Source organism: Scyliorhinus torazame, chromosome 11 (assembly GCF_047496885.1).
Source record: "Scyliorhinus torazame isolate Kashiwa2021f chromosome 11, sScyTor2.1, whole genome shotgun sequence".
NCBI lineage: Eukaryota > Metazoa > Chordata > Chondrichthyes > Carcharhiniformes > Scyliorhinidae > Scyliorhinus > Scyliorhinus torazame.
The window spans coordinates 6,946,741-6,962,705 of record NC_092717.1 but is presented as its reverse complement, the minus strand read 5'-3'; the positions used below and the strand labels follow the sequence as shown (position 1 = coordinate 6,962,705).

General features: G+C 52.7%; 1 protein-coding gene across 1 annotated transcript in view; it reads left to right on the top strand.

Annotated features, from left to right (window-relative positions):
- Window positions 1-1,476: 1,476 nt before the first annotated feature.
- Window positions 1,477-15,965, top strand: part of LOC140385077 (angiopoietin-1-like) — a 200,973-nt gene continuing 186,484 nt past the window's right edge. The window contains exon 1 of the mRNA XM_072466879.1: window positions 1,477-2,676. Within this exon, the coding sequence (XP_072322980.1) occupies window positions 2,377-2,676 (300 nt within the window). The 5' untranslated portion in view covers window positions 1,477-2,376. The remainder of the gene's footprint in view (window positions 2,677-15,965) is intronic.

Here is a 15,965-nt window from a genome sequence, read left to right as displayed (position 1 = left end):
ATGCCCGGGGAGTGGAGAGAATGTGGCACTCGCTCCCACAGGGAGTGGGGAGAATGTGGAACTCGCTCCCACAGGGAGAGGGGAGAATGTGGGACTCGCTCCCACAGGGAGTGGGGAGAATGTGGGACTCGCTCCCACAGGGAGTGGGGAGAATGTGGGACTCGCTCCCACAGGGAGTGGGGAGAATGTGGGACTCGCTCCCACAGGGAGTGGGGAGAATGTGGGACTCGCTCCCACAGGGAGGGGGGAGACTGTGGGACTCGCTCCCACAGGGAGTGGGGAGTATGTGGGACTCGCTCCCACAGGGAGTGGGGAGAATGTGGGACTCACTCCCACAGGGAGTGGGGAGAATGTGGGACTCGTTCCCATGGGGAGTGGTCAATAACAGAGTTACATTTAAGGGGTAAGTTGGATAAGCACAAGAGGGAGAAAGGAATAGAAGGACATGGGACCGGGACTAGCTGAAGAGGGGCTAGGAGGAGGCTCATGTGGAGCCTAAATGGAGCAGGCCGAATGGCCTGTTTCTGGGCTGTCCGTTTGGTGTGACAATAATTCAGTGTCTGCTGCACTTTCTGATACTTCAGAGAACTGTAACATTTACAGAGTTCCTTAGCGATAATCCATGATTAAAGCCGCTTACACGAAGGCTGAGTTTGAACGCGGGTGTCAGAGGTGAAAGGCAGACCTACTCACTGCCAACAACTGCCAGCAATTGAGAAAACTGTCAAAACCCCAAAGTTGCCTCCGCCTGCTGTGAGTTTTTTGTGTGTCGATATTCCCCAATGCCCAGAGGGTGATCAATGGGACACAGCTCACTCAGCCCTTGTGGGCAGAAAATAAATGACATGTGCATTCTACAGCTGTACAGCCTCATATCGCAGTGCAGGAGCTTCTATGCTGCAGTTTATCATCAAAGCACTAGAGACATTGACATGCTCTGTACTGAGATACCAGTCTGATCATCGTCAATTACTATGTAATTGCACAGTATCATCCAATAGGGTTGATTGGTGAAGGGAGTGTGAGAGTGTGTGAGAGAGAGAATACGACCGAGAGCGAGAGAATGTGAGAAAGAGAGAATGGGAGGAAGAGAACGAGAGAGAGGTTGAGCATGTGGGGGAGAGAAAGTGAGAGAGAGAATGATTTGTGAAAGTGAGAATGCAAGAGAGTGAAAGAGGGAATGTGAGTGAGCGTATGAGAGGAGGAACGTGAGAGAATGAGAGAGAAATTGAGAGCGAATGTGAGAGAACGCGAGGGAGGGAATGTGAGAGCGAAAATGATGAGAGCGAGAGAGGGGAGAGAGAACACGAGAGAATGAGAGAAAGTGAGAATGTGAGAAAGTGAGAATGAAAATGAATGAAAGAGAGGCAGACAGAACATGAGAGAGTGAGAGAGAAAGTGAAAATGAAAATGAATGAGATAGAGAATGTGGGAGGGAAAGTGAGAGAGATTGTGAGAGGGAGTCGAGAATATGTGTGTTCGTGTGCGAGTGGGAGGGAGAGGAGGAGGTTAGACTGATCTGAAAGTGTAAGAAAGCAGAAGTTGACAAGTCTGTCAGCAGTTGGCAGAGATTCAAAAGTAGAGGAAAGCAGTGAAATGATCAGGAATTCCGTGTAATCTCTGACTGTGCTCTGCTTTTATTAAATCTGCTGGGTCCTGAGCAGTTCACAGAGCCATGTAATTTATTCTAATTGCCTGCAGTAAATTTGCTGTTTTGCTGCAACACCAGGCTGCAGACGGCAGCTTCTGAACAGAGTTTGTGGATTCTGAGATTCTTCACGTCCAAAGAGAACTTAGCTTTCACTGGCCGATGGACAGAGGGAAGCTGGAAGGTGGACGCAACCAGATAAGGACAACAGGGGGCTGGATTGCTCCATGTGCTTGAGGTCAGATACCAGCAGTGGATTTTTTTTGTGTGTTGTAAGATGATCCCTGTAAAACTGGGGTATCAGACATCCTTAGCATAGTGGCGCACACATTCCTGTCAAAGTCTTTGGACGTTTCCCTCCAGCCTGAGCTTACGCTGTGTTCTTCAGTCAGGATTCAATGAGGAGTTTACAGCCTCGAGCTCAGTACATGGGCTGAAGGAGCTTTAATCGACAACAGACTGAGAAACAGCCAAATGCTTTCATTGAGGGTTGGTGCTGAAGTGAGTGAGACAGCCCCTGGGAGAGAGGAAAAGCAGACTGTCACTCGTTCAATTTTTGATATTTTAGAAGAATACTTTTTAAATCACCTGCTCTGTCTAACTCAAAATTATAATCAGTTAAAGAGCCGAAGGTGAAATCGTTGCCGTTGCCTCCAGAATTTCATTGGGTTTCACCGAGAGGATTGACGAGCAAAGGTAAAGGAGTCAGTGAGAGGGCGGCAGAGGAAATGTGGGCGATGGATTCGCTCGCTGTGGCCCTGCTGTGTGCTGCCCTGGTTCACGCTGGCTGTAGTGGCCAGTCCAGGGGGATGGAGGGAGGCCGCAGGAGGCTCAGCAGGATCCAGAACGGAGCGTGCAGCTACACCTTCGTCCTGCCCGAACCCGAGGGGGGCTGTCGCACGTCTCCCGAGCACCACAGCAGCAATTCCCTTCAGAGGGACGCGCCCCAGGAAGAGCAAGAGTGGCCGCCGCAGAAGCTGCAGCAGCTGGAGAACAGATCGGACAACAACACACAGTGGCTGCGCAAGGTAAGATCTCATTCTCTAACTGTCAGTGCCTGAACCTCCTGCTGTTACTGCTTCAACTCAGGCTGGATACAAGACAACGCAGAACCTGCAGAGGGCACCAGCTGCCCCAATGATGGAAGAACTCATGTCGGACCTCATGCCTTTGTTACCTCCAGAATCGACTGTCCTAATTCTCTCCCAGCCGGAGTGCCATCTTTCACTCGTCATTAAACTCAGCTCATCCAAAACTCTGCTGCCAGGTCCTAACTCACACCAGGTATCATTCATCCACCGCCCCCATGTGCTTGTTGACCTACATTAGGCTGACAATGCCTGAATTTCAAAATTCTTTTCCTTCTTTGCAAATCCTTCCACTGCCTCCTTTACTCCCTACCTCTGTAACTTCCTCCAGTCCCTTCCACCCTCCCTATCTCTGTAACCTCCTCCAGTCCCTTCCACCCTCCCTATCTCTGTAACCTCCTCCAGTCCCTTCCACCCTCCCTATCTCTGTAACCTCCTCCAGTCCCTTCCACCTTCCCTATCTCTGTAACCTCCTCCAGTCCCTTCCACCCTCCCTATCTCTGTAACCTCCTCCAGTCCCTTCCACCCTCCCTATCTCTGTAACCTCGTCCAATCCCTTCCACCTTCCCTATCTCTGTAACCTCCTCCAGTCCCTTCCACCTTCCCTATCTCTGTAACCTCCTCCAGTCCCTTCCACCCTCCCTATCTCTGTAACCGCCTCCAGTCCCTTCCACCCTCCCTATCTCTGTAACCTCCTCCAGTCCCTTCCACCCTCCCTATCTCTGTAACCTCCTCCAGTCCCTTACACCCTCCCTATCTCTGTAACCTCCTCCAGTCCCTTACACCCTCCCTATCTCTGTAACCTCCTCCAGTGTCTTCCACCCTCCCTATCTCTGTAACCTCCTCCAGTCCCTTCCACCCTCCCTATCTCTGTAACCTCCTCCAGTCCCTTCCACCTTCCCTATCTCTGTAACCTCCTCCAGTCCCTTCCACCCTCCCTATCTCTGTAACCTCCTCCAGTCCCTTCCACCCTCCCTATCTCTGTAACCTCCTCCAGTCCCTTCCACCCTCCCTATCTCTGTAACCTCGTCCAGTCCCTTCCACCCTCCCTATCTCTGTAACCTCCTCCAGTCCCTTCCACCCTCCCTATCTCTGTAACCTCCTCCGGTCCCTTCCACCCTCCCTATCTCTGTAACCTCCTCCAGTCCCTTCCACCCTCCCTATCTCTGTAACCTCCTCCAGTCCCTTCCACCCTCCCTATCTCTGTAACCTCCTCCAGTCCCTTCCACCCTCCCTATCTCTGTAACCTCCTCCAGTCCCTTCCACCCTCCCTATCTCTGTAACCTCCTCCAGTCCCTTCCACCCTCTCTATCTCTGTAACCTCCTCCAGTCCCTTCCACCCTCCCTATCTCTGTAACCTCCTCCAGTCCCTTCCACCCTCCCTATCTCTGTAACCTCCTCCAGTCCCTTCCACCTTCCCTATCTCTGTAACCTCCTCCAGTCCCTTCCACCCTCCCTATCAGTGTAGCCTCCTCCAGCCTCACAACCGTCCAAAACAATCTGTGTTCTCTCCAATTCAGGCCTCGTGCGCATCCTCAATTTCCGCCCCTCCAACGCTGGTGGCCGTGTCTTCAGCTGCCTGGACTCGAAGCTCTGGAATTCCCTCCCTAAATCTCCCCACTCCTCTCTCCTCCTTTAAGAAGCTCCTCAATACTCCCTCTTTGACCGGGCTTTTGCGACCTGCCCTCAGACCTCCTCATGTAACTTGATGTCAGTCATTTGATCGATATGGTGCCTGTGAAGCAGCTAGGAATGTTTTACTGTGTTAAAGAGGCTGTATAAATACAACTTTCTCTTGTTGTATTGGATGATCTTCGCATGCCAAGCTCAAAGTAATCTGCGGCATGCTGGATGTGACAGCCTGGATCCCGCGATACGAAAGCCCCAATCAAGCTGGTGAACCTTGACAAGATATGCTGATGTTGGTCAGAAGCTGGACGGCTCTCCTGCATTTACAATACTGCAATTGTTCAGGATACTCTGAAAGCTGGTCCAATAGAGATGTGTTTGTATGAAAGCTACTCGCAAGCCAACTATGCTATGTGGTTGTATATGCTGCGTATATTTAGTACACGGTGTTCTGTTTTAGATGCTGCTTTATTTTTATGAAAGGAGCATTCCTGTTTGATGACCCTGGAAGTACGTTTTGTTCGATTGCAGATGTCGGGCTTTGCGTGACAACGATGGTTTATGAATGAATGTGGTTTAAATGAGCAGTTTATGGATTTTGTTCCAGCGATATTCTGAAGCAGCACCCTCTGAGTTAGCAGCGCAGGTTAAAGTGGGTAGCCGTTTTTGACCCTGCGCTAAAATCTAACACACCAGGGCAGCAGAGTGGCGCAGTGGTTAACATTGCTGCCTCACGGCGCCGAGGTCCCAGGTTCGATCCCGGCTCTGGGTCACTGTCCGTGTGGAGTTTGCACATTCTCCCCGTGTCTGCGTGGGTTTCGCCCCCACAACTCAAAGCTGTGCAGGGTAGGTGGATTGGCCACGCTAAATTGCCCCTTAATAGGAAAAATGAATTGGGTACTACAGCGAGTGATTAGGATCTGGGATGGATGGTGTGGTGGATGCAGGTTCAATTGCGGCTTTCAAAACATAATTGGAGAACCAGTTGATGGGAAAAAGCAGCGCAGGGCAGTGAGGAGAAGGCGGGAGACTGGGATTAGCTGAGTTACTCTTGCAGGGAGGGGGCACAGATGTGATGGGGTAAATAGCCTCCCTCTGTGCTGCAACCATTCTATGATTCCATAACTGGAGTGATAGCAAATCGTCAGCTCTGCCTGACACCTCACTTCAGTCACTTCAATAGAAATAAAGTTGGGGAGAGATGTGAAGAATGAGACCAACAAGACCGCACAAGGTCAAGATTCACCCCATGGAGGGCAGCAATGGGGCGTAGTGGTTAGCACTGCAGCCTCACGGCGCTGAGGTCCCAGGTTCGATCCCGGCTCTGGGTCACAGTCCGTGTGGAGTTTGCACATTCTCCCCGTGTCTGCGTGGGTTTCGCCCCCACAACCCAAAGATGTGCAGGTTAGGTGGATTGGCCACGCTAAATTGGCCCTTAATTGGAAAAAATGAATTGGTTCAGTAAGTTTATTTTAAAAAACGATTCACCCCATGGAGGAGCTCCTGTTTGATTGGTAAAGAATGTGGTTTAATTGCCACATGCAGGTTGTGTCCAATGTTCCGTTTATATTCTGTATTTGTTATGTTTCCTGGGGCTAGGGGGTGGGGGGGAACCTTACCCCCACCGAACACACAGGTGCTTCACAGCTGTCCTTCACCCTGCCTGGCACAAATAGATTTTGCTCAGTTGTGCTAAATGTATCGAAAAGCCGGAGCTGCACTCTGGTGAAAGTATTGTTGAGTGTTTCGAACAGACAGGGAGAATCTCAGTCGCCACCAGACATCTTTCGATTTGGCCTCTCTTCAGTCCATTAAAAGGAAAGATTGCTCTGTGTATAAACAAGCCTGTAAACACGAGACCAGATCCAACACCCTCATCATAACAGAACCTGGTGACACGGCTCCACACACTGACTGTGCACCCGTGACTGTACTGATACAAGTCCTGATTGTACAATGTTATTTGGAAGTGGTGAAGGTGTTAACCCCCACAGTGGCCTTCTGCTTTCATCAGGGGACAGTATGAATATATTAACCATCATTCGAAACAGTGAGAAGCTTTGAGGGGGGCAAGTGACATTCTTCAAATGTTTTTTGCACTGAAGGAGCGGGACAGACTTTTCAGTATTTGTTGCCGTGGCGAGCTGTCGCAATGGAGTGTCGGCCAAGATTTTGTCTTAACTTACTTGAGTTCTAGAAGTGTTAATGCAGCATCAACAAAGCGTTGCGATGCATTTCTCTGTTAGTGCCCCATTGCTCTGTGTAATGGAGTGTCTGTGGTTGAAAGCTGGAGGGACAGGTCACTCTAACTTTGGGCACCAGTTTAAGATGGAACGATAAAGAACCAGCCATCCTTCACACATATCCCTCTTCCAAGTTTCCTCCCTCTGTTCGCCTAAAAGTTAAATAACCTATACGGTTTGATTTTCCTTGTACTTGGAAATAAGTAAAGTCAGAATATCTGTTCAAACTGACTGAGTCTCCTGCAGAAGCCACGTACCGTCCAAAGCCAACATCATCCCTCACTCAGAGTAAAACTCCAGACAGTGTCTGAAACAACTCTGTCACTCAGAACCTCCACTTGAGCTCCACAACCCTTCAGTGTTTATTAATACTGCTCCTATTCCACAATGTACAGACACAGACACTGGCGATGGGGTAACAGGAAGGCACAATGAGGGTGCCAAGGCTGGAAAGACGGAACTCATTAAGGCTGTTTATTTGGGTAGATGTGGAGAAGATGTTTCCAGCTGTATGGGCACCAGGGGCTGTAAAGATAAGATAGTGACTCATAAATCCAACAGGGAACTTAGGAGAAACTTCTTTATCCAGGGAGAGGGGAGAATGTGGGACTCACTCCCACAGGGAGTGGTTTGCAATGAATAACACTGAGGTATTTAAGGGGGATGCTGGATAAACAGATGAGGGAGAGAGAAATAGAAGGATGCGGGGATGGGAGGGGAGATGAGATAAGGTGCAAGGAGGTTTGTGTGGAGCTTGAACACCAGCACAAAGCAATCGGGCTGAATGGCCTGACTTTTGTGCTGTAAATTCTATATAATGGCACGCTTCGCAAAGCATGCAAAAACTGGCACAATGAAAATGAGCCCCTCATAGATTATCATAGAATTTACAGTGCAGAAGGAGGCCATTCGGCCCATCGAGTCCGCACCGGCTCCTGGAGAGAGCACCCTACCCAAGGTCAACACCTCCACCCTATCCCCACAACCCAGCAACCCCACCCAACACTAAGGGCAATTTTGGACACTAAGGGCGATTTATCATGGCCAATCCACCTAACCTGCACATCTTTGGACTGTGGGAGGAAACCGGAGCACCCGGAGGAAACCCACGCCCACACGGGGAGGACGTGCAGACTCCGCACAGACAGTGACTCAAGCCGGAATCGAACCTGCGACCCTGGAGCTGTGAAGCAATTGTGCTATCCACAATGCTACCGTGCTGCCCACGACAATGCTACCGTGCTGCCCACCGAGAGGTTCTGAGTCTTATGCAGTTCAACGGTAAGTGATAATTAACTGTACATAACTTTGTAACTATATACCGTATCCAGTCTAAGTTAGGAGCTGTCTCCGAGCTTGCCTCTACACACGTCTCTCTCCAGTCCAAGACTGCCTTCCACACCCAGGTCATGTGTTAATTTGCATTACATTGTGGGCAGTAACACTGCCTATTCTAGACCCTTACACTGCACGTGTGTGTGAGTCTGTGTGTCTGTGTGTGTGTCTGTGTTTGCATATTTGTGTGTGTATGTCTGTGTTTATGTTTGTGTCTATGTCTGTGTGTGCATTTGTATGTCTGTGTGTCTGTGGGTGTGTTTTCATGTGTGTACACTTTAGTTAATGACTCTCTGGGCTCAGGGAGTTCCAGTGCAGTTACTCTTCCAGTTCCTTGCTGCCTGTTTATGGCAGGTGTATTTTTTCAGAACAAGATCATTTCCCTTTGGTGTGATTGTTCAACATTTATGTCTTATTGAAGCTGCACAGAAGGTGAGATGGCAAATCTCTGTCTGGGGGTCAGCTACCTGCCAAAGGAGGGCCAGAAAGCTGGGGCGCTTCCTGCTGGGCCAAACTTAGTCAGATTGCAGTACGCATGTCTCAAATACTCTTAAATCAAACCTTTCCCACCTTTGACATTGCTGCAACTCTCACACTGTATCTCTGGAGGGTTGTAACGTGAGGCCTTAAAAATCATACATTCCAGCGGCAAGTAGAATATTACAGTGGAGGAATAAGCTAGTTCTAAATGATCCAAATTGTTTTATATTGCTGGGATTGGATCATGCTGCAGTGTTAATGATACGCAAATCAGCTAACGGATACAGGGGGCGGGCATGCACAGTGAGCTGTGAATCTCCAGGACTTGTTGTTCGATTTACACCATTTACTTCACACTAAGCTGGCCATTTCCTGCCCGAATTCGCCAGGGGCAAAAATGGAGATGCTGGTGGAAAATCTCACGGGACCGGTTAAACGGGAATCTCGGTGGCAAGATCTCGTTCTGTGATTTTCCCCACCCCCTCACCGGTTATCTAACAAAGTTCCATCTCAGAAAGGGTGGGAACGACTTCCGGTGGCGGCTGTGAAGGAGTGAGTCGCACATTTGGTGGCTCCCGCTCTGGTCGGACTTTTGACCTTTTCCCCCGGTTTTCTACCGGACTTGAATTGTAAAACTGATGACAGAGGCAATTGTGTACTGAATTCCCACATCGGTGCACGGAGAGAAGGACTAGAAGTGCTCGTAAAGGCAGAAACAGAAAGACAGAGGAGGCTTGGGCTGAAGCTGCAGCGGGAGACAGCATGGCGGAGGACCGGACCTCTGGTTTGTCGACCCAGCGGTCAACGGAGCAGCTGATGCAAGTTATTCAGGAAGGCTTTGCTAAGCAGAAACGGGACTGGCTTTTTGAGCGGCTGGAGCTTAGATTGGACGCCCAGGATCGGGCGATCCAGAAGGTGGAGAAGGTGCTGGCTGAGCAGGAGGAACATCAAACTGCGGTGGAGTTGGAGGTGGAGATGCTGAGAGACCAGCAGAAGAAGCTCCTGGAGAAGGTAGAGGACCTAGGGAATAGGTCCCGCCGGCAGAACTTGAGAACCGCTGGGCTCCCGGAGGGGCCCGAAGGAGCGGACCCTGGGGCATACATCGCGGACATGTTTGAGAAGCTGCTGGGGGATGGGGCATTCTCCCGGCCCTTGGAGGTGGACAGGGCTCACAGAGCGTCGTGAGGAAGCCGCGAATGGGAGACCCCCTGAGGGCAATGGTGGTGAGATTCCACAGGTACTTGGATAAGGAGCAGACACGGAGCTGTAAGTGGGACAACAGTATCCTGCGGGTCTACCAAGACCTGAGTGTGGAGGTGGCCAGGAGAAGAGCAGGCTTCAACCAGATTATGTCGATCCTTTTTAAGAAAAAGGTGAGGTTCGGACTGTTGTATCTGGCCCGTCTCTGGGTCACGCACGAGGAACAGCACTTTTATTTCGAGTCGCCTGAGGACGCGCTGGACGTCGCGAAAAGGAAAGGACTGGTGGTGGACGGAGAACTTTTGAACTTTGCTGCAACGTTCTTGTTTTTTTTTCTGTTCTTTTTATTTAAAAAAAGATTCTCGTTTTTTGTTTTGTGGAAGCTGTTTGTAATGCCTTTTGCATTGATTTAGGACCAGCGGTAGAGCTGAGTGAGTTAAGGTTTTCATTTGCACTGTTGGGGGATGGAGGTGTGCTTGTTTTGATCTTATGTGTTTTTCTGTCAGGCAATTGTGTGTGGGTTATTTGATGTTGGAGTATGTTTGTATGAGCGGGGGGAGGGTGGGGAGGGAACAATAGGTGGGAGACTATCCGGCGCCAGGGGTGGGGCCATTAAGCTAGCTGGGCGGGCTAGCTCACGGAAGCGCAGTGGGGGGTGTGCATATGTTCGGCTTATTAAAGGGGTTGTGTTACAGAATGTTGTTACTGGGGGGTGGGGGAGGGGGGTAAATGTTCTACTGACGAGGGAGGGACTTGGGCTAAGGGACAGAGAGGAGGTTTGGGGCGGAGGCTGCCTGGGGGTGGGCCGGTGGAGGCGCAGACCATGGGCTGGAGGCGGGCCCAAAAAAGGGGATGGCTGATCGGCGAAGGGGGGGGGGGGGGGCAATGAGCCCCCCAACCAGGCTGATCACCTGGAATGTTTGAGGGTTAAATGGGCCGGTCAAGAGGGCACTTGTGTTCGCGCATCTTAGGGGACTGAAGGGGGATGTGGTAATGTTGCAGGAGACGCACCTTAGAGTAACTGACCAGGTTAGATTGAGGAAAGGCTGGGTCAGTCAGTTCTTTCACTCGGGACTGGATTCAAAGACTAGAGGGGGTCACGATCTTGATCAATAAGCGGGTGGTGTTTGAGGCGGGTAGAATAATCTCTGATGTGGGACGTCAGTACATTATAGTCAGTGGGAAACTGGAGGGGGTGCAGGTGGTATTAGTAAATGTGTATGCGCTAAATTGGGATGATGTGGAGTTTATAAAGGGGTTGCTGGGGAAGATACCGGACCTGGACTCGCACAGGTTGGTCATGGGAGGCGGGGACTTCAACACAGTTATGGACCCTGGCTTGGACCGGTCAGGCTCGAAAACGGGCAGGGTGCCAGCAATGGCAAAGGAACTAAGACGGTTCATGGAGCTGATGGGGGGCAGGATCCATGGAGGTTTGGGCAGCCGAGGGTGAAGGAGTTCTCCTTCTACTTACACGTGCATAAAGTGTACTCCCGGATTAATTTCTTTATTTTGAGCAGGGCCGTACTGGCAGGGGTGGTGGACACGGGGTACTCGGCGATCACAATCTCAGACCATGCTCCACACTGGGTTGACCTGCAGGTTAGTAAAGACAGTAACCAGCGCCCGCACTGGAGGTTGGACTTTTGGCCGACGAAGGGGTGCGAGCGGCTGAGGAAATGTATTCAGAGCTACCTGCAGGTCAATGACACAGGGGAAATTTCAGCAGCAGTGGTCTGGGAAGCACTGAAGGCGGTGGTCAGAGGGGAGCTGATCTCGATACGCGCCCACAGGGAGAAGGTGGACAGGGCAGAGACGGACCGACTGGTAAAGGAGATACTACAGATCGATAGGAGGTATGCGGAGACCCCAGAGGCAGGGCTTCTAAGGGAACGTCGGAGGCTGCAGGCGGAGTTCGGCTTGTTAACCACAGGGAGGGCGGTGCAGCAGCTGAGAAAGGCGAGGGGGGCGATCTATGAGCATTTAGAGAAGGCCAGCAGAATGCTTGCACAGCAACGTAGAAAGAGGGAGGCAGCCAGGGAGATAGGAAAAGTAAAGGATGCTGACGGGAACCTGGTTGGTGATTCAGTAGGGGTGAATAAGGTGTTTAGGGATTTCTACAGCAGGCTGTACAGGTCGGAACCCCCTACGGGGCCGTAGGGGATGAGGCACCCCTTGGAGGGGCTGAATCTCCCAATGGTGGACGGGGAGCTGGTAGAAGGGCTGGGGGCCCCGATTGGGTTGGAAGAGATAGTGGAGGGTCTGAAGGCCATGCAGTCGGGTAAAGCCCCGGGGCCGGACGGGTTCCCAGTGGAGTTTTATAAAACGTTCTCTGGGATATTGGGGCCGGTGTTGATGAGGAAGTTCAATGAGGCGAGGGAAAGAGGGGTGCTGCCCCCGACGATGTCACAGGCCACGATTTCGCTGATTCTTAAGTGGTACAAGAACCCGGAGCTGTGTGGGTCCTGCAGGCCGATATCCCTGTTGAATGTGGATGCCAAACTGCTGGCCAAAATCTTGTCCTCTAGGGTTGAGGATTGTGTTCCGGACGTTATTGGGGAGGGCCAGACGGGGCTTGTTAAGGGTAGGCAGTTGGTGGCCAATGTAAGAAGGTTGTTAAGTGTGATCATGATGCCCCTGGAAGGTAGGGAGGTGGAGGTAGTGATCGCAATGGATGCAGAAAAGGCTTTATGCTCTATGCAGACGACCTGCTTCTGTGTGTATCGGACCCATTAGAGGGGATTGAAGAAATCATGAGGATTGTAGGGGAATTTGGCCGGTTTTCGGGGTACAAGCTAAATGTGGAGAAAAGTGAGATGTTTGCGGTCCAGGCGAGGGGACAGGAGAGGCGATTGGGGGAGCTGCCGTTTAGATTAGTAGGGGGAAGCTTTAGGTACCTAGGCATTCAAGTGGTGCGGGAATGGGACCGGCTGCATAAACTAAATCTGGCCCGACTAGTAGACCAAATGAAGGACGATTTTTGGAGGTGGGACGCGCTCCTGTTGTCACTGGCTGGGAGGGTGCAGACGGTGAAGATGATGGTCCTCCCGAGATTCCTGTTTGTATTTCAATGTCTCCCCATCTTTATTCCGCGGTCCTTTTATAAACGGGTCAACAAAGTGATCACTGGCTTCGTCTGGGCAGGCAAGACCCCGCGGGTAAGGAAGGTAATGCTGGAGCGGAGTCGGGGAGAGGGCGGGCTGGCGCTGCCAAATTTTAGTAACTATTACTGGGCGGCGAATATAGCCATGATCAGGAAGTGGGAGGTGGGGGAGGGGTCGACATGGGAGCGAATGGAGGCGGCTTCATGCAAGGCACCAGTTTGGGGGCGTTGGTAACGGCGCCTCTGCCGTTCCCGCCAGCACGGTACTCCACCTGCCCCGTGGTGGTGGCAGCCCTGAGATTCTGGGGGCAATGGAGGAGACATGTGGGAGCAGAGGGAGCATCGGTCTGGGCCTCAATCTGTAATAATCACCGGTTTGTCCCGGGAAGGATGGATGGGGGGCTCCGGATAAGGCGGAGAGCAGGGATTGAGAGGATGGGGGATATGTTTATAGAGGAGCTTTCCGAGTATGAGGGCGCTGGAGGAGAAGTTTGAGTTGGCGAGGGGAAACAAATTCAGGTACCTGCAGGTGCGGGACTTCCTACGTAAACAGGTGTCAACCTTCCCGCTCGTACCGCTAAGGGGGATTCAGGACCGGGTAGTTTCCAGAGGGTGGGTAGAAGAAGGCAGCGTCTCGGACATTTACAAGGAACTTATGGGGTCAGAGGAGACGCAGATCAAGGAGCTGAACCCCACGTGCGAGGAGGAGCTGGAGGAGAGATAGAGGATAGCCTCTGGGCAGACGCGCTGAATAGTGTCAACGCGTCCATAACATGTGCCAGGCTCAGCCTGATACAATTCAAGGTCGTTCACCGGGCTCACATGACAGTGGCCCAGATGAGCAGATTCTTTGAGGTGGAAGACAGGTGTGCAAAATGTGCGGGAGGACCAGCGAACCATGTCCACATGTTCTGGACATGTCCGAAGCTTAGGGGATTTTGGCAGGGGTTTGCAGATGTCATGTCCACAGTGTTAAAAACAAGGATGGCACCGAGTCCAGAGGTGGCGATTTTCAGGGTGTCGGAAGACCCGGGAATCCAGGTGGAGAAAGAGGCAGACTTTCTGGCCTTTGCCTCCCTGGTAGCCCGGACGGACGGATACTATTAGCTTGGAGGGACTCAAAGCCCCGAAGTCAGAGACCTGGCTATCGGACATGGCTAGCTTTCTCTGTTTAGAGAAAATCAAGTTCGCCTTGAGAGGGTCACTGTTAGGGTTCGCCCGGAGGTGGCAACCGTTCGTCGACTTCTTCGCGGAAAATTAATCGTCAGCAGAAGGGGGAGGGTTTAGTTTATCTTCGAGTAGGGGGTTAATAAAGGTGGGACCTGTAAGGGAGAGAGACGGCTTTTGCACTATGTTTATAGTTTCATGTACATTTTTTATTTTGTTGTTGTTACAATACCAAAAATACCTCAATAAAATGTTTATTAATAAAAAAGAAAGGGTGGGAACCTCATTTAAATCAATTTTCATAAATTTACATCTATTTAAAGGGCTTCCTCGCCAAATCAGCCCCGCACATCTGGAAGTCCTACGTGTTCTGGGCGTGCCCCAGACTTGTTGGTTCTGGACAGCTTTCTTTGAGGCGATGTCCAAGATTGTGGAGATGAGGGTGGAGCCATGCCCGAGAGCGGCAGTCTTTGGGGTTTCGGACCAGCCACATCTCTTCATGGGGAGGAGGGCGGACGCCCTTGCCTTTGCCTCCCTAACCGCCCGCTGGAGAATCCTGTTCGGCTGGCGGTCAGCAGCACCACCCAAAGCTGCGGACTGGCTGGCGGTCAGCAGCACCACCCAAAGCTGCGGACTGGCTGGCGGTCAGCAGCACCGCCCAAAGCTGCAGACTGGCTGGCGGTCAGCACCACCCAAAGCTGCAGACTGGCTGGCGGTCAGCAGCACCACCCAAAGCTGCAGACTGGCTGGCGGTCAGCACCACCCAAAGCTGCAGACTGGCTGGCGGTCAGCAGCACCACCCAAAGCTGCAGACTGGCTGGAGGTCAGCACCACCCAAAGCTGCAGACTGGCTGGCGGTCAGCAGCACCCAAAGCTGCGGACTGGCTGGCGGTCAGCAGCACCGCCCAAAGCTGCAGACTGGCTGGAGGTCAGCACCACCCAAAGCTGCAGACTGGCTGGCGGTCAGCAGCAGCACCCAAAGCTGCGGACTGGCTGGAGGTCAGCAGCACCACCCAAAGCTGCAGACTGGCTGGCGGTCAGCAGCACCACCCAAAGCTGCAGACTGGCTGGCGGTCAGCACCACCCAAAGCTGCAGACTGGCTGGAGGTCAGCACCACCCAAAGCTGCAGACTGGCTGGCGGTCAGCAGCACCACCCAAAGCTGCGGACTGGCTGGCGGTCAGCAGCACCACCCAAAGCTGCAGACTGGCTGGCGGTCAGCACCACCCAAAGCTGCAGACTGGCTGGCGGTCAGCAGCACCCCCCAAAGCTGCAGACTGGCTGGCGGTCAGCACCACCCCCCAAAGCTGCAGACTGGCTGGCGGTCAGCACCACCCAAAGCTGCGGACTGGCTGGCGGTCAGCACCACCCAAAGCTGCAGACTGGCTGGCGGTCAGCACCACCCAAAGCTGCAGACTGGCTGGCGGTCAGCACCACCCAAAGCTGCAGACTGGCTGGCGGTCAGCACCACCCAAAGCTGCAGACTGGCTGGCGGTCAGCAGCACCGCCCAAAGCTGCAGACTGGCTGGCGGTCAGCACCACCCCCCAAAGCTGCAGACTGGCTGGCGGTCAGCAGCACCCAAAGCTGCAGACTGGCTGGCGGTCAGCAGCCCCCCCAAAGCTGCAGACTGGCTGGCGGTCAGCACCACCCAAAGCTGCGGCCTGGCTGGCGGTCAGCAGCACCCAAAGCTGCGGACTGGCTGGCGGTCAGCAGCACCACCCAAAGCTGCAGACTGGCTGGCGGTCAGCAGCACCGCCCAAAGCTGCAGACTGGCTGGCGGTCAGCACCACCCCCCAAAGCTGCAGACTGGCTGGCGGTCAGCACCACCCAAAGCTGCAGACTGGCTGGCGGTCAGCAGCACCCAAAGCTGCAGACTGGCTGGCGGTCAGCACCACCCCCCAAAGCTGCAGACTGGCTGGCGGTCAGCACCACCCAAAGCTGCAGACTGGCTGGAGGTCAGCACCACCCAAAGCTGCAGACTGGCTGGCGGTCAGCAGCACCACCCAAAGCTGCGGACTGGCTGGCGGTCAGCAGCACCACCCAAAGCTGCAGACTGGCTGGCGGTCAGCACC